This window comes from Homalodisca vitripennis, chromosome 2 (genome assembly GCF_021130785.1).
Source record: "Homalodisca vitripennis isolate AUS2020 chromosome 2, UT_GWSS_2.1, whole genome shotgun sequence".
In the NCBI taxonomy this organism is placed as follows: domain Eukaryota; kingdom Metazoa; phylum Arthropoda; class Insecta; order Hemiptera; family Cicadellidae; genus Homalodisca; species Homalodisca vitripennis.
The window spans coordinates 40,897,852-40,920,165 of record NC_060208.1 but is presented as its reverse complement, the minus strand read 5'-3'; the positions used below and the strand labels follow the sequence as shown (position 1 = coordinate 40,920,165).

Below are 22,314 nucleotides of genomic sequence, written 5' to 3'. Positions count from 1 at the left end.
ATAAACGAATTGGCCTATATACATGAAATTGTGCATGAAGCTTCATTTATATACAAGGAACACTGAGTTAGATGATGGTACATGTCACTCCATGGGGTTTTGCTGAGCTTTAGCGATTATGTTTACATTGGCCTTACGGGTAACCGTGATCGCAACGGGAACATATGAGAATAAACAAATTTGTAAACAAACTGAATAAACCCATAAGAGATTCAAACATATATATTATATTAAAACATGTATCCTAAATATCCAAAAACATACATAATTTTATTGTGACTTGGTGTTAGACTTTTATTATTCAAACTCTAATATTAAAGCAAAATCAATGAATAAAAATGTGAATGTATTATGTGCAAGATATGTCGAGAAGGGTTTCATATGCAGACTTTACATTTCGCATGAAACTTTATTTCTGCAAGAATGTTTTCTATGATTCTTTTATGCATGTCTGTCTGTCTTATCCGTTCGCAGGACATCTCGAAAATGAAATGAGCTATAGAATTGAAATTTTGCACGCAATCTCAGCGAAGCCTGTTACGACACCTGGTGTGGCGTACTTAAATCTTGTAGAGGTCCAAACCGTTGTAGGATATTTTTAGTTATAAAACAATTGACACGAACAAATATATAAATTTATTTAATCCAAAGCATCATAGTTTAAATAATAACACATCCAAGTTAGACTTTCATTCAGAAACAAAGGCAAACAAATATTATTACGGGGTTAAGGTGTTTACATGTAGTTGGTAATTGTGGAATATGCCTGACGGTACTTAGTTCAGAATAAGTACTTCGTACTCTTTGTACTTGATCTCGTCTCCACCGTATGGAATGTAGAGACATCCATGGCTGGGCTGGATCTGGAATGAAAATAAAACACTAATTATATAAAAAATTACTTTATTACAGACTCTTACTGCTGAGATTTCATGTTGCTGAGAGTTTAATATTTAATGGTACATTACTGAAATAAATACTTCGGGGAAACCTAAAAAAATATTGTTTCTTTATTTGATCAGGTTATAAGGAACTTTTAATACCATAGTTACCAAAGACCGTTTGATTTATTGTTACATCGTGTTTCAAAACTTATTTTTAAGCCTAGTAAGCTGTTTTGGATACATAATGTTTTACTTGTCTTCTATTTACTGATTATATCTGGCCTATATTAGGAGAGAGTAATGACACTCTCGGACATGGATGTTACTTAAATAATGTATTAATAAACTGAATTTAACACTTTAACAAAAATATCTTTTATTGGCTGAGCGTTAGAAGAGCCTATCACTCGTGATACTGGAAAACATTAATATATGTCTGTCTGCATAATATCTTGAAAATAAACTGACTTACAGGCGAAATTTTGCACGAAGCTTCATGTCTACATATGTAGCACTGAGTTCGATTATGGTGTATGTCATCCCATGGGATTAATTCGTTTACTGTTTATCCAACGATAAATCAATTCTTATTCAAGGATTTCTAAGTTTGTTACACGTGTTTAAAGTAGTCGAGTATTTAGTAATCAAATATAAATTTCTGAATAATTACGTAGATAATTATTAAATAAATAAAAATTTATATTTTGTTTTGAACAAAACTATTCAATACATTGGTAATTTTCTCACATTCACCACAATACACGTGGTCTCATATTGACATCTAGATTATAATAATCATGAGCTCTCATATTCTGTAAGCTTTTAGGAAACTAGACCCCCAGAGGCAGAGAGGTTTCAGTTGAAGAAAACTCCCAGTACCCAAAACTACCAGAGGTTGAGGACTTCGAGATCTTTCAGAGGCTAGTGAAGGTTTAGGATTTGGAATCTTCCAGAGACCATCAGGATTTTCAAGATACCAGAATCCAGCGACCAAAAGTTTCTAAAGGCAACAAGTTTCAAGTAGCTGGTAGCTCAGTGGAGCTTTCAACGGTCAGTTAGCGGTATGTTGACCATTAGTAATGATATAGACTTACATATATATCGTACTTACTTTTCCCGGAGTAAGCGTGCCATGATGATGTGCTCGCCCCATGTACAAGTTCTCACCATCACAGGTCTGCCCTATCACGATGGCTCCTAGGGGCACATTGCCATGGCAGTCCTCCACCCAAGCTGTATGGTGACTTATTAACACCTATAAAACATAAGTTCTACTTATTGATTGAAAATGTACTGTTTTGTGATGAGCAACTTCTGAAATTCCACATAGATTTATGCTCGCTCTCATATTTGGTATATATACAATGTATAAGTATATAAACAAATCATAATATAGTATAGGAAATGTAGAATAAAAGAGAACAGTTATTTCCATTAAGGTATTTGTATTTTTATGGTTTGCTGTGGGATATTTTAAATTATAGCGTGGAGCAGAAAGTATTATCAGGATATTTAGATGTTGACTAGTAAAATAAACAATTATATAACAAAATGTACACTTTCAATCAAGGAAACATTCATAAAGGACTATTTATTCAATTATAAAAACATGTAACACTTTAAAAGTAAAAATTAGCTCGCAAGTGGATTAAATCCTAGAAAATATTTTATAGAAAAATCATTTATCTTGATAGCATATTATCAACGTTATAGGGACAGCAGGCAATGCAAAAAGACTAAATTTTAAAAGTTGTGACTATAAAAACTTACAGTAATATTTGCGAGTAGTTAGTGTCATACGTAGAATATGTGCTTTTTTGTATGCATATTCCACTAAGATCCAAACTGCATATTGTCCGAACCTCATACATTTTATGAGTTTTACAACAATTATACAACATTTTCAGTCTTGTAAAGTTGTTAAAAATTATTTTCCAGACACCATCAGGCCTTCGAGAGCTGACAAGATGGGCTAGAGTTATCCTGTATTTCTTATATCAATATACTGAAGGTTGTAGTATTGTGATATAAACCAGGCGGTGACATTACTGTATATTCCGTCAAATCTAATCTACATTAGCGAGTCATTATTGCGGGGCCTAAGCCCCAGGGAGTTAACAAAGTGTGCTTGAGTTGTCAAGTATTGTCATAAAACATAGAGTAATAAAGTTGACAAGTGTTGTTATGTAACTCTGTGGACCACAAGCATATCTAGTTTATAGTATGAATTTCACCTGGACCTCAGAGAGTAATAAAGTGTACACTTACTACCCCACAGGATGTTTCTCTGTACTTACACGATGTTTGACTCTTTCTATGTTCCATTATTCCGATATTTTATTCGTTAGTAATTATATAAGGTGGCCATTTAGTGCCAAGGTACACTACCAATTGTCAGTTGTATTTAAAAAAATACTATAAACTGTTTCAACACCCACGAGTTACCAACTTCTGGATAATATTTTCAAGAAATTAAAAAAAATGAACCCAGTTGTTTAATTATGATCAACCGGAATTTATACAATGTCCAAAATTTAAATAGCAGCAGGGTTCTCCGAAATTTACCGCAGGTTGCATGTTTAAACTAAGGGGATATTAAGAAAATAAGAAGAAACACACAAATTAAGATTATAATTTAAAAATTGACCTCCTAGCGAACTTAAAACATACGCAATGTATCATGAATTTAGGAAGAGTAAATCAATGATAGTTAAAAATGTACTAAGGTTAATTATTAATTATTCAAAATAAAAGTAGATTAAATAGTCAAAAATAAGCAAACTAAAGGTTAGTACGGAATGCATTGAGCTCAAGTTAGGGTTGATGGTAAACCAGAGGGTCGGCTAACTCTGAGCGGTGTGGTTCGCCTGTCACCACACTCTATCAACCCTTATCCCAACCATGCATGCCATCCACCCAAGTTGCTGTCTACGCATAAGTATGAAACCTCAACCCAACCCTGTATGCCATCCACCCAAGTTGTTATTGACGCCTCAGTATCAAACCTCAGCCCAACCATATATGCCATCTACCCAAGTTGCTATCTACGCCTCAGTATCAAACCTCAGCCCAACCCTGTATGCCATCCATCCAAGTTGCTATCTACGCCTCAATATCAAACCTCAGCCCAAACATGAAGCCCCATCCACCCAAGTTGCTGTCTACGCATAAGTATGAAACCTCAACCCAACCCTGTATGCCATCCACCCAAGTTGCTATCTACGCCTCAGTATTAAACCTCAGCCCAACCATGCATGCCATCCACCCAAGTTGTTATTGACGCCTCAGTATCAAACCTCAGCCCAACCATATATGCCATCTACCCAAGTTGCTATCTACGCCTCAATATCAAACCTCAGCCCAAACATGAATCCCATCCACCCAAGTTGCTGTCTACGCCTAAGTATGAAACCTCAGCCCAACCCTGTATGCCATCCACCCAAGTTGCTATCCATGCCTCAGTATCAAACCTCAGCCCAACCCTGTATGCCATTATTATTTTGAAAAAAATTATCGTATATTTTTCTATATGTAACAAATGTAATATGGCATTGGTTTATAGCTGTTTTTGCTATATTTCATAGTGTACACGAATCTCCACTTACTATAAGACGGCTAGAGTGAAACGACCTTGAGTTCCCCCCCATAAGACAATGTTAAAACTTGTGTTTTTTAAAGCATCATGTTTCATAGAAACGTTATCTCCCATTTTATTGTTTCGTTTTAAAGATATAATTAATAAATACCAAATGATTTCTTTTTTTTTTTTTGAATGTACGTTTATAGTACTTAAACGATTAAGAACAAAAATAGTTGACATTTTCCCGAAAAAACACAAAAAAAAATTGAAAAATGTAAAAAGCACGTGGATGCGTGTGAGATATTCTGTATATTTTCAATGGGACATCTGCTTATATTATACGACTAAGAATGTGGTTGAAAAAGTGCAGGAGGTTTTACATTGTTTTATGGGCATACAGTCAAGATAAACAACTGCTAATAATAATATCCTTAATCAATGAAAGCAAAGTATCAGTAAGTATGATTACCTCAAACTCGTGCACTGTGTGTTCACGGCCTCCGTACGGTACGTAGGCCTTGTGGTGTGACGGAGCTATCTTAGCTGGTAGCAGGTCACCCTCGTAGTAGGCTCTGCCAGCGTACAATGGGCCGCCGTCCTTGTCTCTTCCTGCGTGCACGGCATTGTAAGGGATCTGCCCGGGCTCACAGTGTATCCAGTAGAATTCGCCTTGGCAGTGAGACGGTCTCTCCCATTGGTACCAACCGTAGCCTGTCACCACACAAACATCAGTCTTAATCTTGTATTTTGATGCTTTAACACTTAGTGAAGTTAGAAACCGATAAACGGAGTAACTAAGAAACCCAAAAGACACATCCATTGATCTTTTGATCCCAAATTCAGTAGAGTTCTTCCTTGCACCATGAGGAACCTCTGTACAATTTTTAGTCTTTAGCACCTTTCTTACAAGAGTTTTGGCACTGATAGACGGACAGTTTGTTCTTTGAACTTGTACTCTAAAATCAATAAATTTGTAGATGTGTTCCTTGACCAAGTGGAACCCATATACCAAGTGTCGTGCCTCTATGTTATTTCTATCAGACGCACAGACTAACTACCCTTTGACCTTTTAATCCAACATAAATAGATTTGTTACTTGGGCCAAGAGGAACCCGTGTATCAAGTTTCAAGCCTCTAGGATCTCTCTCCCTGGAGTTATTGCACAAACAGACATAGAGATGGACTCACAATAAGATTTTAATAATCTTCTGTTAAGAAAAAACACGATAGGTTAAAAACCTCCATTGTACACCTTGATTATGTAGTGTTTATGGCTATGTACACCGTCAGTGGCTATGCGCGCGCACGTTTTCCATTTTCATAACTTATGCGCACAATTGTAGATTATACGAGCTCAGTATAGCTCATAAGAGAGTAGCTTATACAAATAATCTTATAATAAATATAAAGTATACAGTTGACTTATTGTCTTATTATTTCTTTATTCTATTGCTACATTACTTCCAAAATTTTATTGTTAATTTAGGTATATATTCCACTAACCAATTATACAACATTGATTTTAATTTTAATGAACTTATTAAAATATTTAAGATAGTTGGTACTATACTATAAATAATAAGATTGTTATGTGAGTTGTGTATTCAACATTAATAAAAAAAAAACACTAAATATAATGAAATATGGTGTATGATATTTCCTTAGCTCACAATAAAACAACAACAAATAATAACGAAAGGTTTAGATTAGATTACGATTAGAAATGCATTATATACAAGTTTATTGAATATATATATATATATATATATATATATATATATATATATATATATATGTATTCAATAAACTTGTATAAGTGACAATAGCCTAATTTAATTTCAATAAACATTAAATCACACAAAGTACTTGCTCTGCCGGGAGTCTAACCCGGATCTCACACTTGCCGGGTGAATATGCTACCATTACACCACAGAGCCCTTAATTTTTACAATTCAATTTTTTATATTTGGCCATTTCTTTCACATGTGTGTTTAAATAACCAAACTAACATATGATCGGAAGACCAATTCATTAAATTTGTATAATTGGCAATAGCCTAATTGAATTTCATTAAACATTGAATCACAAATTATATATATATATATAATTTGTATATATATATATATATAACAACAATATATATATATATATTCCACTAACCGATTATACAACAGGACACAATTTAGATCCTTATTGTTATTGCATATAATTTATGTGCGTGTACAATACATATTGTACTAATCTAATGCACATTTTAGTTACAAGCTACTGATAACTCAAGTTTTTAATTATGTAACCAAGCAATCAATATAGTTTTATGGAGAAAGTTAGTATAAATGTTTATGAATATGAATATTATAATGTGAGAACATATATATATATATATATATATATATATATATATATATATATATATATATATATTCCACTAACCAATTATACAACAGGACACAATTTAGATCCTTATTGTTATTGCATATAATTTCTGTGCGTGTACAATACATATTGTACTATTCTAATGCACATTTTAGTTACAAGCTACTGATAACTCAAGTTTTTAATTATGTAACCAAGCAATCAATATAGTTTTATGGAGAAAGTTAATATAAATGTTTATGAATATGAATATTATAATGTGAGAACATGATTATTGACCTTTACAAGTTCTAAATAATTGTATTTTGTTTCCGAATTGTAACTAATTTGGAAGTAAAGTGGTTTGATAACTCTAATTCAATATTTTACGTTTGTATTGGTGGATGAAACATTTTTAGCCTCTTCACTATAAAAAGAAGTTATATTATACATATAGCCTAAAAGTTATTCTATTGTACGCCACACCAAGTGTCACATAATAAGTTCCGGTGAGGCTGCATGTATACTTTCAAATCTATATCTCATTTCATGCTCTATATATACTGCGGTCAAATAGTATTAAAGCGTCTGATAGTACTTCGCTAAGCTCAGCCAATCAATATATGTTTACGAATCATGATATGAATTGAAATTGACATAGTTATTAAAAACTTAAATTTTCATAAATTCCTGCCATTTTAAGGCCAATCACATTTGATCCAAAAACCACTGTAATTTCTATGAGTGGATGTAATGAATTATTTTAAAGAGAAATATTAACACAGAATAATTTTTACTATAAACTGCTATTATAAACAATTTAATAAGCCAATAAATACTCTGCAGGACCAATTAGTTATGAAATCAATTTCCTTCTGATTATTAAATTATGAATAGAAATGGAAGTCTACTTTGTAGTTGATGATTCATTGTGCTATCGCAATTGTAAACACGGTGGATAAAGTCTTAAAATAAACTAAAAATAAATTTGTATTTGAAAAAACTGTTGTCAGTCAAACATTCTTTCTAGAAAAGTGAAAGTTAGTCAAGTCTATTGTTCAGGTATTTCTCAAAACTCTTATCGTTATCAAAGCACTTGGCGGTGTTATCTCTAAATTCCCAGTATTGGAATTAGGTTGAAATGCGATAATGGAAGGTGCGCCTATAAGTGCAACGGAAATAACACTAAATTGCGTCTTTATCGTGAAACTTAATTTAACCAATTCGCTCTTATCTATGTCTTCAGGATTTCTTGTTGTTATCTTTCCAGGGTATGGAAGTTATGAAACTTTCGAGTGTGTCTACAGTATGCAATGGTTAGAACTGTACCAAGAACCCGCAGCACCAGGTGAGTTGTCTGTCAGATTTGTGACAGCCTGTTTAGCGCCGAGATAACGATGATAACACCTGTTATCAGGCGAGAATGGATAACCTTGACCGGGCAAGATGGCTGCCGTCATGTGACTCTGCCGTGCTCTGTACACCGACGGTTCAGTGCAAACAATGCAAAGCGTTCTGAAATACCTCTGTCATATCTCCAACTGTTCTGTCTATGTCGTGTCATTTGATAAAGCTCTTGTTATCTGTATCTGGTTTAGTGATGAAATAAATAAACACGATGCTTGTATGAGTATGAATCCCTCTATTTATTTAAATACTTAGTATAATCGTTGTAGGACAGAATCACAACTTATAAGTGGAAATGGATGTGCTCCATCCAGGTACGAAAGTGGACATGTTTGATGGCGCATTTGGGTCAAGAACGCGATGATCGGTTGGTTCAGCTGTTTGGTTCAACAAATTGAGATTAATATAACAGAAATGTAGGAAGGAATACGGCGTTGGGTTCCGCTCACAAACAACGGTTGGAGTATTAGATTAGTTAAAAAACAGATGGAGTAGCTGGGCACGACACAGTTGAAAGCCATTGTAACATTCAGGTCAAGTTTCTTAATAACAGAATTGCTACTATAGCATCCTTGAGCACTTGTTTGGCCAGTGTCTTCACACCTTTTTAGCAAGGCGAATCGGTCAAAGATTATATTAGATTATATTTATGATATTTCCTTGTCTATACGGCCAGGAATGTTGGTCTATGATCAAGTGTATGATTTGTATTGTCACAGTTAGGCCTACAACAGAAGCAAAATATGTTAATGTTTTAAAAATGTTGGTATAAAGTTAAGAACATTGGTGAAGGAGTTTGGATACTACATTTGGTCAGTTTGTGATGAAAGTAGCTTATGTAATGGACCGGGATGAGAACAAAATACCCTATTTTAGAATTCAAGTCAAGAACAAGCCACCAACAGATCTTTCAGCCCAACGTCCCCACCGGGCCACCAGCCGCCCGGTTACTCTCATTTGCAAGAGTTAACTCCTCAGTTAAATAAATAATTTATGAAACATATTAACATTTCATTACAACTTTTATCTTTATTCTCCCCTCTATTTGATAAAACTCCTCCTTTCAGTTCAAAGCCTGAACAACTGTTGCACATTACAAAATAGTATTTAACTAGTTCTTGTATAGTGCTTAATGATTATCTTCCTATTTCTGTTTAAGAAAACTAATTTTCGAAGTTTTGATACTGCCCGATGACGTGCAAAGTGCAATGTTGTTATTATGTTCGTTATAATGTTATATTTCTAGTAGTGAATCATAACATAATACTTAAAAATAGCGGTCTCAGTCATAAAATAGTTATTACTCATACATAGAACATTTGGTTTTAAATAGTTCATATAAGTTTGATGGTTATTAATTATAAATTTCATTAATAATATTTATTAAATTCTTAAACAGTTATTAGCAATGCATAAAAGACAAGCTTAGTTCTAACACTCAATCAATTTATGGATTCCTACAACTGTATGGTAAGAAAACAAGGGGGTACCAGTACTTCAATATTTCAAAAAAATATAATATGTAAATTCGGTTACTGTTGATTATATGGCCTTATCTACAACTTGGGATTCTGGCAAGAAGTCGGCCGGAATTGTACTACACACATTCCTTTAGTAATTTTCATTAAATCAAACTTATTCTTGACTTGACTCTCCTTTTGGTGAATAAATTTATTGATGCCAAAAGAATGCATGATGTAGAACTTTAAGAACATGTTACAACTATCCGATATCAATAAAAGAGTCTCGGTTTGAACAGCTCGAGGGTAAACACATATGTTCTTTTGATCATGTGCTAAATACAAAGATGATGACATAACGGAATGTCAGTCCTTCAAAACGGAAGTTGGCACTGGGGACAGCAATCAGAAGGAAATTTTAGCTCGAGAAGGTAATTAAACTCAGAGAAGCTGTTTTCGTAAAGTTCTCGTACAAAAATAAATCTTTTATGGGCTATGTACCTAGAAAGTCAATAAGTCCACCGCAGCGCAGGGAAAGGCTGGGACGTTATAACCGAGAAGTCCTGAGTTCGATTTCCAGGAAGGCCAAATACAATTTTACAAATATGTTTTGGGCCATTTTCCTGTTTGGCGTAACTGATTAAAATGCTCTTCAAAATAGCTAGGCACTATTTATGTAATTAGAGATATTGATTAAAATTCGAGTACTTTTGTATTGAAATTAAATTCAAACAGAATTACGAACTCTGGATGGAACGAAATTTTTGGTAAAGGTCGGAATAGAAACTGCTCCAATGTATTGAGAGAGCCAGACCGATATTCCTTAAAGCTAAAGCTATATACCTTGCGCGCCGGAGGAAAGAGAATCCAGACTATCTAGACGTAGATATACTCGTATTCTCCATAAACTTAGCATTACTTACCCAATTTCAAAACCCGAGGAAACTATCAGTTCCATAAAATGAATAATTCTACCAAAACAAACCTGTAAGTATAGAGAAAGTTTAAAAATACATTTTTTCCAATGACACTGTCTCTAGTTTATTTAAAACTTAAAAATAAAGCGCATAGAATTTTGAAGCGAATTATATCAAGCGTTGTTTTGTTGGAAGCGTAGGAATACATTGACGGAGATGCACACAAGGCCATGTACAATCATGTTTACAAAACTGACAATAAAATTTGTGTATATATTGGTGGAAAACAAAACTGAGAAGCTATAACGTAGAATCGACCATATTATACATGACTGTACGTCAATCATTTTCACATTTAAATGAAATACTATAGTATGATACTGGGCATTTGAATCTTATTATTGTTCACATTAGGCTTTATTTAAATTAGCTTTTAAAGAAAGATAGGTTATTGTTGACGATTATTTTAGAAAATTGTTATATGATATTGCGGATTAGTAATGTATTAGTAGTTAGCAAACTATATTAGTGGAATATTATTGACTTCAAACACAAATATTAGTGGTTACCTCACCAAAATAGTTACCTTGGTTAGGAGGACTCCATGGTCCAGGTGGTGGGGGATACCCACCGGGTGGAGGGGGGTAGCCTCCGGGTGGAGGGGGGTACCCATATGGTCCCCCAGGTGGCGGCCCATAACCTCCTGCACCATAACCATAACCTACAAGGAACCCTGACATAAGTATCTTTCTAGAACAGAGACTGCAAAGTGAAAAAATACTAAAATTATTAAAATTTTGTCTTTGTTAGCAAAGTAACACGGCTTTAACCTAATTGGATAAAGTTTCTCTTTTTTATTAATTGGAAGGCTACCTCAATGAACGCCATCCCTAATCAATTTCTTTTCACATTTTTGAAACATAAGTTTATATTACGCCAATTATCAAAGCTCAAGTTTAAATGTATTAAAGCTATAGCGTTGTTTCATATTCTTGTATAATAGTTTAAAATAAATTTCTTTCAAATTTAATTGAAGCTAGATTACAACAAACCATGATTATTTCAGAAATAAAAGGGAAACGAAGACTAATATAAGCATAATTATATGATTATCCTTAATATGTGTTTGTTTTATACTATTTGGTTATATTGAAATGGTAAAACATTATAATCTGTGCCAAAGTAAGTTTTGCTGTGACAATTTTTCAATTGCAGTCTTAGGTTGGATCTGTCTAAAAATTGCAAAGCTAAAGCTAAAAACGCTTGGTCATTACAAGGTGATGGCGGAACAAAGACACAAAAAAGCAGCTAACAGAATATAAGCAAACAGTCATATCTTAATATAGTTAGTTATGTTAATTTGATAAAAAGAGTAACTTTCTAGCATGGAAATAAACTAGACGTGGATACAAATGTATGGAAGAGCCGGTTGGAGTGAAGTTATCTTGAGTTTTATCGCACAAGAGCAATATGAAACACTTCCACGCTCTTACTTTTGGTCGTAAAAATATGAGAATTGTCTGATTTTAAAGAAATAATGAACACAAATACGAAAAATCTGTTCTCTTAAGGTGTATAATATTTAAACGATGAAGTATAAAAAATGAGATTTTATTTCTAAATAGCCTCTGCAAATCAAATAACAAATCTGTATAACAAACTAAAAAAGGCATTTGTAAGTATTTAAATCCTTACTTTAAAATAAGGTCAAGATTTTTACGGCTAGTAGAGTCGGAAGAATATTTACAGTTTAATATTGGCCTTATGGGTCTGGAATTAAGATAGCTGACAATGCAGCCGGCTCTTATAATATAATAAGGGTACAAGTATCCATAGTCGATGTTATCAAGATTTTCCTTTAACATGTGTCAAGGTATTTATGCTTGTCATAGATATTTATACTTTAGTAATTCTTAGTGAAGCCATTGAGATTAAGGGTTGGCTAAAATTAATATTCACTATACTTAAGGGGATCTCCAGGAAACTGAAAGAGGGTGCAACTATTTTGCTGCTCACAAATTGTAGTGTTGAGTTTACGTGAAATTTTGAAAAGTTTACGCGCTTACGCGCCTTTTGAAAATGCAGGATGTTGTCGGAATTGCTGCATAATTAATCGAGTTTTAAAAACAAACCCTAATGTCCGTGACAAGGATACTACCCTGACTTGAGAGAGAAAACTTGTATTTCATTGAGCAGTGTTCTTAGTTTGCTGTCAAATCGACCAGCTCCATTTTCATAGCCAGAAAGATCAGTATTGTCATATTTATTTCAACACTGACAACAAACTTCCCAGAACTTGAGGGAAGATGTAAACAATTTCGTAGCAAAACACGCCTTTATCTGTTCGTTATCAGTTAATCTCACCTTGTTGTATCCCTTATTTTATTTACATCTATCTGTATATATTAAGTATTCATAATATCGTTTACCATATTGAAACAAAAGCTGTTTAACCTAATTGTCAATTTCGAGTTTTAGTTATGTTGATCAATGAGAATCTGACAAAGGGATACGATTTATGTGTATAGTATTAAGATTATTAAATGTAAATAAAGGTAATATTAACTCTCTTATAATCATAACCATCCAAAATTATGTAATATACTTGTTGGACTATTCTCAAACAAGCTTAAAACAAATATGCTGTAATATATTTGTTGAGTAATAACCATAAATAACGACATAAATGTCGTATGGTTATTACTTAAAAAAAATATCGTCGTAATAAAACAAACGACAAAAAACTTATACGAATAAAACGCTGCAACGCTCGTGTTAGTCAATAGTCAAATAAATAGAGGAATAAAGGAATAAAGTACTACATTACACACTACACACTCTATGATAAGTAAGCTTTTCAATTCAAGTTTACGTTCAGGTTCAACTGCGCTAGTTTGCTCAGTATCAAATGGTTCATCCTTTTTCAGCCATGTACAAATACTTGCTGCTAGTGTTGAAAATATAGATACATTGTGAATATTTACACGTTAAAATACAACAGTTTGTGTGCATATATATATATATATATATATATATATATATATATATATATATATATATATATATATATAGTTTTAGTAAACTTCTGAGAGAAATTATTTAATTTCATGAACTAAAAACGTCCAGAAAATTGTACAGATTATTTTCTGAATTAATTACCGTGCTTGTAACCGGCAAACTTTTTAACAACTAACAGGTGAGTGTTTCTATAGCATATATATTAACACTTACTTCATATAATAAAATGATATATAATAGACTATACATTTTCATTAACACAGTTTCCTAGAAAACTGAATGCAGTGTTTTTCTTCATTGAAAACCACAAGTTGGCCGCAAATTTTCGCATTAATTTTAAAGTTTACTGGTGGTCTGACTGCGAACTACTCTTTTGTTGGTTTGTTGTGTTCTCACTGTTAAAAACAGTTAAAGAATGTAAAGTTGAATTTATAAAATGTATTTAAAAAATAAAACTGTGATTGTCGTAGAAGTGTGGGAGTTCTTACATGTACATAGTACTAAAATGTAGATAGACGTTTTACTTACCAGACATGGTATAAAGCAGTCGAGGACACCAACACTACGTGAACACTCCGGTGATCTGGCAGCCTGAACGGTGCACACCGAGGTCTAAACTTCTCTTATCACAGAGGGCGTCTCGCTCTAGTCGAGTCTGACTCATCATACATATGCATGTTTCGTCATTTCAGTCTATTCACACCTCCGTTTTCATTAGAAACTTCAAGTACGTACTTGTGGTTTCTCGTATGACTCGGGTATGAATTTCCGTTTTTCAAAGAGCATATTCCGATCTTGGTATTATCAATTGGAAGCTAAATTAAGCGTTTTCAAGATATATTCTAAGAAGCAACGTTGAGGTATGAGCCGATATTGGTTACCATGGCTTAAGAACTGATATAGTGAAACGAATTTAGGTTTCCTCCCATAAGAAAAAAGGTTAAAATATTACTAGCTTATGTTTTGTTGCAGCTTTCTGGGAGATGTCTCATATAAAATATATAATTAATAATTAGGCTATCCAAACTCTTGTTAGTTGTTTATACAGTTTATAATTCTTTTACCTATATAAATGATGCACAGAAATGTTCCAGATTCTCCTTCTTAATAACCTATAAAAATATCAAGAAATACTAGCATTTAGGCGTTTGTAAACCTTTTATAATTTTTTGAATTAAAATATTGTAAAAGTGATCAAGGTTAACATTCCTCTTGAGTCTACAATTGATATGACCGTCAGTACAACCGACTTTTAAAATCAGGAATATTACTGAATTCATGCACAAAAAATGTAATTTTTGACCGTTTTAACATTTGTATTCACTCCACTCAAAAATGTTTCACCTAGGTAGTCAACCAGTAAAAAAACTAATCCTACGATATATAAAATATTATATTTAATGCTAGGAGATGTACTAGCAGTCCTCCTCCCTCCTTGGAGTTAAATTAATGTACAGTTTGTATATGGTATAGTTTCTCTCACATGTGTACCCTCTTTCCTCCCTCTAGCTCACATTCTGTTTTTTTTTTTTTTTTTTTTTTTTTTTTTTTTTTTTTTTTTAAATTAGCCTACCACTGTCCAGATAGTTTCTCTCTCTTTATGTATTGTTAACTCATATACCAAACACCAATATTGGGTTAGCCATAACTAAACTTGGGTAATTATCATCCATATTAAAGCACTGCTAATGGATATTCAGAAAACATAAAAAGCAAGTGGTTGAAATTAGGGACACTTGGTGAATGGCAAGTAGAGCCTAAAGGGAAAAGGCCATTGAAAAGAAATAATTCACTTTTTGAAACTTCTGGACTTACCCAGGACGTAAAGTAACCCACATTAGCAGCTGGTAGAACATAAACAGTGCCTAAAGGACGTTCAACATGTGCAAAACCTTTCCTGAACCAATTAATAAATCAGGTCCTTAAGAATTCAAACATTACACTACTATTTATAGAAAAGGTCTTTTTTACTCGGTTTACACAGAATAATTTGTGATTATCTTCTGTTTGATACTTTCAATCAAGTTATCATGTCTGTATGTATAAATATATAAACGCTGGTACGTAATATATGGATATAATATATATAAATGCATACACAAACACACACACACACACACACAAATATATATTATATAAAATGGGTGCAAGTTAACTTTTTTTACTTTCTAAAATTTATTGGTTGGCAGCACTGATTCTTATTTCAGCTGTTATAGCTTACTAACTTTAAAATCTCTTATTGTCTCATTTGTTTTTGAAAAAACTCCATTTTATTTTTTTTTTGTTATTGCATTTTTGCTCATTTTGTAACTATCTTGTCAAATTTGTGTCTTTGTACCAAGAATATTTTAACAAGAAAGAGAAAAGCTATAGAGATTGAGATTCTGACATTAAGTGAAAACACTTCTCTGACTCAAAGAGAGACCAATATTGTCAAGTTAAAGAATAATTGTGATTAATATTCTTCATGAAGAGTAGGAACATGTCGTAGAAAGAGAACAAATATTGCCAGTAGGTTTTAACTGATACGAGGTTTTAAATTGAAAACAAAGTGAGAATGATCCAATCAAGAATAGCTTTCACTCTCAGGAATATTTGGCTGCCAATGGAGCTCAAATTTGTGATTGAACAGTCCGTCGTAACTTATTGCTGACTTTTGCCACGAAATAAAAACGCATCAACTGGGCATGAAAATGCAATTGAACTAAGGAAGATTGGAGAAAAGTTTAGTTTTCAGATGAAACTCATTTTCTAGTAAAAGTAGTAAGAGTTAAACAAAAGCGCAATGGTGTCGATGAGAAGGTTCATACCGTTTAAGAAGTTTCTGCAGTTATTTCTTATTTTATTTGGGTCTGGGACACTTGTAACAGTAAATGGAATGATAAATGGAGATAAGTTCGTTTAAGTAGTGTGCTCCAGAGTCATTCAGTTGATTCAGAAACTTTGTCCAGATGATTATGATATTTTATAGTAGGATTTAGCACCTTGTTACACATCCAAAAACGTGAAGAAATTCTTCACACAGAATGGTTTAAAGGTACTAGGTCGGGCAAGAAACTCTCCTGAAAAGTCGAATTGAGAATATTTGGGTTTATTTACAGACTCAGAAATATGGATTGCACAACAGAAGACTTTGAAAATATGGTTCCGAGATTAAGGAAACCCTCCAAAAGTTACAAACTCAGGTTGATTCAATGCCTAACAATGATAGCCATGGTGTAATTGGTATGGGACAATAAGTCAGCTTAGACAGATCTTAGAATTTTCTCCCAAAAATAATAGATTGAATTTTGATTTTTGCAATTCATTTAATGTATAAAACAATTCGTAATTATTAAAAATGTCTAAATTATTATTTGATTAGTTACGTATATTTATACAGGTATGATACACCTTATGCAGAATATATATAGGTAAATGGAGGTAAATGTAAATTGGAAGCAATTGTATGATAATGGGGTAATCGTCAATGGAGGTTAAATGAACTGATTCAATTAAATAATTGATTAAAAAAATAATTAGGTTATCTTTTTTAGAAAACAAACAGTTAAGCTACTTGTAAAGAAGTTTTATTTTGCATCATGCAATTGAATTTCATGAAATAATATATATTAGGTATATTATGGTATATGAATCTCGTAAAGGCAAAACAAAGAAGAAAGGCTACGTCATCGTTTTGGCCGTAGATATATACAATTTAATATTTATACTAACGTAACTGGTATTACTATGGCAAGATACATTCATAAATATTGGTTAAAAACAATTCAGTATCGGTTCTGTGAGTTGAGAAAAACTCAAGGATCTTAGTTTTAAAAAGGACACTTCTACAACAAAGCTCTCATGATAGTATTGTTGAAACTTTATTAATTCTTGTGCTGTAACTCTTTTGTTTCTCAAAATTTCTGATATTAATTATAAGTTAATACATAAGCCATAATAGATCCACGCCAAATTTGTATATGTTCCATCTAACAAATACACTCCCAGACCAGTCGATTAGTTCACTGTTGCCCCCTAGGAGGGTTCATATCTGGCTGGTTTGAAATTACCAATACTGGATACAGAAAAACAGATATCCCTTTCATTCTGGGTAACCTAATTGATGTTCAGTTGAAGCACATTACTAACGAGTAATAAAGATATTGAGATAAAGAGATAACTTGATGTATAGGCCACAACACTGTGAATTATTGCAGAAGCGGATTTGAAGATTTGCCGCCCTTGGCCTATCCACAATTTGCCGCTAAGCTTGTAATAAAATGCAAATAACATTAGGTTGAATTGACAACATTACAGTTACGCTTATTATAGTTGCAGTTATTGGTTTCACCATAAAATATGAGATGCCATAACATTTTCAACTGGCAAATTTCTAAAAAATCATGAAGAGAAAGTCGAAGAATTTCTGTTGGATTAAGGACAATCAAATTAAAGAGATATATTTAGGAATTAAAAAAAGAATAACTTTACTCTGATTTTAATAATAACTAGATAGGATTATTAAATTTAGGGTGAAAATGAATTGAGTTGTAATTTTTATAATGTGAAATTAAACTATTAAATATTACGAATTTACGAACACACAACACAAATCAAAAGGTCAGCAATTTTTTGACATATTTTTAAATTTTGGAATAATTTATTTTTTTACTTGTTTACCAAAAGTTGCCGCCCCCTGAATTCTGCCGCTCTGGGCTATAGCCCATTCAGGCCATATGTAATTCCAGCCCTGAGTGATTGTTGGAGTGGATGGTGTTTTCTTAGCATTTAGCGAACAAAACCGTGAGGGAGAACCCTTCTCTGGTCAGGTTGGATCAGAGATAACTTTCATTCAAGGCGGCATTGCTGAGATACTCATTATAACGTTGTTGGAGTGATTGGAGATCTCTCAGTGTTTTAGTGAACTAAAACGCGAGGGAGAACCCTCTTCTGCCCACTTTGTTTCCTAGAGACTGGATCAGAACCCAACTTTCTTCCAAGACGGCATTGCTGAGATACTCACTGTAACCTTGTTGGAATGGATGGAGATCGCTCAGTGTTTTAGCGAACTTAAACGTGAAGGAGAACCCTCATCTGCCCACTTTGTTTCCTAGAGACTGGGTCAGAACCCAACTTTCTTCCAAGACGGCATTGCTGAGATACTCACTGTAACCCTATGATGTCTATACCATGGGGTCTCGGCTTGTGGTAACTCCAATACCCTACCCATACCCATTCTGAATGTCCTGTCAATCGAGAAGCCGCGCAGAAGAATTTATTGGTTTAATGAATTACTGGTTACCTGATCTTCTTGTCGTAGAGAAAATCAAAACTTCTTAGAGTTTCACACCATCTGCTCATATTTGATTGAAATGATTTCTTTACATTCACTTGACTCCATAAAACAAAAATGCTGTTTTTGTTGAGAATTCACAAGTAAAGCTAGAAAAATGATGAAAAATATTTCACCGAGCAAAAGTATTTCTGCTTCAAACATTAGTTTCAAATTTATAGACCAATCAAATAAAAAAGTACTCCACAAAGTTTTGCATAATCGATTTTATCATTACTGTTGACTTATTTAGTAATTTTTGAATGAATTCAAGCCTTTATTCTGGGATAAATTCATAAATATGCTATGCCTAATTTAGTTCAAACCACAGTTGGCAAGAATATTTGTATAATAATGGTTGAAAATAATTTTTATCGAATAGATCTATTCTCTTATATTTAAAATTATGATGGACCCACTTTTTCTATGCACAAGATAAAATGTGCAACTTTCGGGATAAAGCGGAAAGATAAAACAGGCGTGTACTCTGCATAAACACACAAGAAAACAAGCAATCCATGATATTTTCACAACATATAGATTCCAACACCTCAACACGTGCTGTCAGTTACTAACGGATATACGTATAGATAGACAGTAAGACGGATATGCAATGAAATGTTTCGTCACATATCGAGTGCTTTATTACATTCAGCGAACAGATATCAGCCGATTTCAACTAATCATATGACAACCAAATATAGTTTAACTGAATTGGGTTCGGTGAAATATTAGTACATAAATCACTGTTTGGACCACTAAACGGCATTAGCAAATCAATCATCTTCTCATTATAACATACAGTATATTGCCAATATGGCCAATAGCCAATTTGCCATAAAACCTTTAAGACAGCTTCCAACTGTAACGCCATCAAAAGGCTAAAAATTAAACTATGGTATATAATTTTCACTTCCTGGCAAACCTAATCTCGGACTTTAGTCATCAGCAAATTCTTCTGTCATAATTTTGCTAACATATCACTTAATTTTTCTACGATATTTCTTAATTATTTTTATATACCACATATAATTTAGCTGAGCGTTAGCGAAGCGATACAAACCCTCACGATTTTCGAGAACGGATACAGCTGTAAACACGAAAATTGGAAACCTTATCTCCGAATTTAACATAACCTAATTTCTCTTATCCCTGGATAATACCCAAAACGGGGCCTGGAGGCGTAGCCCCCAGCGAGTTGAAGGCGAGTTTCATATATATGAAGCTTCGTTAGTCTTATTGAAGATGTATTTATTATTTTTGTCCGAATTATTGTTTCCTGGCTTTGTAAATGAATAATTACCGCTGCCACAATGTTCAATATTGAATTTTATACTTTTAAATAATTTGTATTATGCTATTTAACTGTAGTAATAAGATAAAATAAGAAAGAAAAATAATAAACATCACAAACACTAGTCAACACAGAACAGAGAAGTTCATCACCACACTTTGTAGTTTTTAAGTTTTTTGTGCATGTTTGTATTAGGGCTTTTGAAACTTTGAAGAACAAAATAGATTTCAATTCTTGAAACATTGTGTTATATTTATCAGTATGCGCAAACTGAGAAATAACTTTTATGCAAGTTTTACCCTTGGTTTGGGTTTGAAATCTTTGCAACTTATCCTCAAGATATTAATCGAAACTTTTTTGTTCTTTTAGGACAAGAAATTTAAGAACCTTTGCGCTGCTTCTTGAGTGACAAGACATTCAGGATGGACAAGGGGGTTAGTGAGTAGGGGCCGTCTCCTATCGAGATCCATAAGGAAGAATTAGGGCACTAAATCTCAAAGTCATGTCTCCCCGGAAGAAGGGGAGGCCAGCTCTGAACCTTCCTCTCCAGTCAAAGTAGGCAGGGGGTGGCTCACCCTTGTTGAGGCTAGCAAGAACCTCTGAGGTTAGGGAACAAACCCCACCAACTCCAACAGTCATCTCCCACAGTAGACTAGACCTATCGAATTGCCCATGAACCCCAGAATCTCGATATTTGCTGTTAGTGATGTACCACTTCTGGACATCCATAAGGTTGCCCAAATATAAGTGTCACATTGGGTTTTGCTCTGCCCAGTGGGGGGTCAACTGGAAGGTATAACCCAGCCTGAAGTGATCCCTGCTGGGTAATTAATCGGCTCTACGAGCCTCGTTGGCTCCGACAGCGGATTTGACATTTATGAGCATTGGTGTCAAAAAATTTAAGTAAAATAATTAATATAAATTCCTTTCTTGAGAGTGAATAAATAATGAAATTAATTCACGGTGAAGTTTTGCAATGTATACATACGTAAAAGCAACCAATATGAAAATAAAGTACTATTTGAAAATACCAGAAGTTTTTAATATCAAATGCACATAGTTTTATTAATATGCGTTATGTTTTCCATGAAATGGTGTGTAAGAGAAAGATAAATAATGTAGATAAGATAAGGAGAGTTCGAATACGATGTCATGAGTGCACGGATGGAGTAGGCACTAGGGCTAAAGTCTCCAAATTATTTATTTGTTTTCTACGTTTATCAAAGCAGTTAGTCACTCCTCTTAAACATGATAAGGGATATTGTTTGATTAATAACACACTTTTTATCGATCTATTTTTATCTCTGTCAGCTGATGCGATTAGCTTCGTCCGGGTCCCTACAACCTTATAATCTAAAGTACACTTATGCGTTAGGTGATATTTTTTCTCTTTGAAAGGAGCTCACTGTAATTATTTCATTTCTAGAATACATTTATGGACTAAAGTTTACATAGCTACGACATACAAAATGTGAAATTTTAATGGTCTCTTGTCGCAAGTTGAATTCTTACCGTGGGCAGTAAATTTTGCTACTTCTTTTAGTTGAAGTCTATTTCAATGTTTCAGACTTTTCTCGTTGACCACATAGGTATTGCATTTTGGAGTCTCATATATCGAGTATGGTTCTTCACCAAAAGAACGGTTCATTCACTACTAACTGGTTAGCCTATATCTTCCCGTTATATCTACACTGTGTGCGGCAAAAACCGATGTGTCACTTATATCTGGTAAACCCCAGTGAACAAAGAAAACTAAAATAATGTTTCTACCCACAGGTGGTGCATACTTTACGGTATACATCCACAAGGTGGTTCACAGTTTCATTTTAAGAGGAGTCGTAATAAATTAATATAAATATTTAAGACTGTGACGGCGAAGGAAGGAGTGCATTAGACACAACCTTGGGTTTACTCCATACACAAGAATAACGTTAAACTTCACATATTTTTAAGTTCTCATTTATGTAGTTTAGGATCTATCCCATGTTAAATATATGTTAGCACAGGCAAACTTTATTTAGAGGTTAGAAAAAACTTATGAATTTGAAGTAAAGCGACTATGGCTATAAGTTTATAACTATTAAA

At 33.4% G+C, this 22,314-nt stretch overlaps 1 protein-coding gene across 1 annotated transcript; it reads right to left on the bottom strand.

Annotated features, from left to right (window-relative positions):
* Nucleotides 1-613: 613 nt before the first annotated feature.
* LOC124353829 (natterin-1-like) lies at nt 614-14,304 on the bottom strand. The gene is made up of 5 exons (XM_046803849.1): nt 14,150-14,304; nt 11,190-11,324; nt 4,934-5,175; nt 1,996-2,139; nt 614-863 (listed from the first exon to the last, which is right to left on the bottom strand). The coding sequence occupies exons 1-5, from the start codon at nt 14,154-14,156 to the stop codon at nt 777-779; spliced, it is 615 nt and encodes a 204-aa protein (XP_046659805.1). The 5' UTR covers nt 14,157-14,304; the 3' UTR covers nt 614-776.
* Between the last annotated feature and the right edge of the window lie 8,010 nt (nt 14,305-22,314).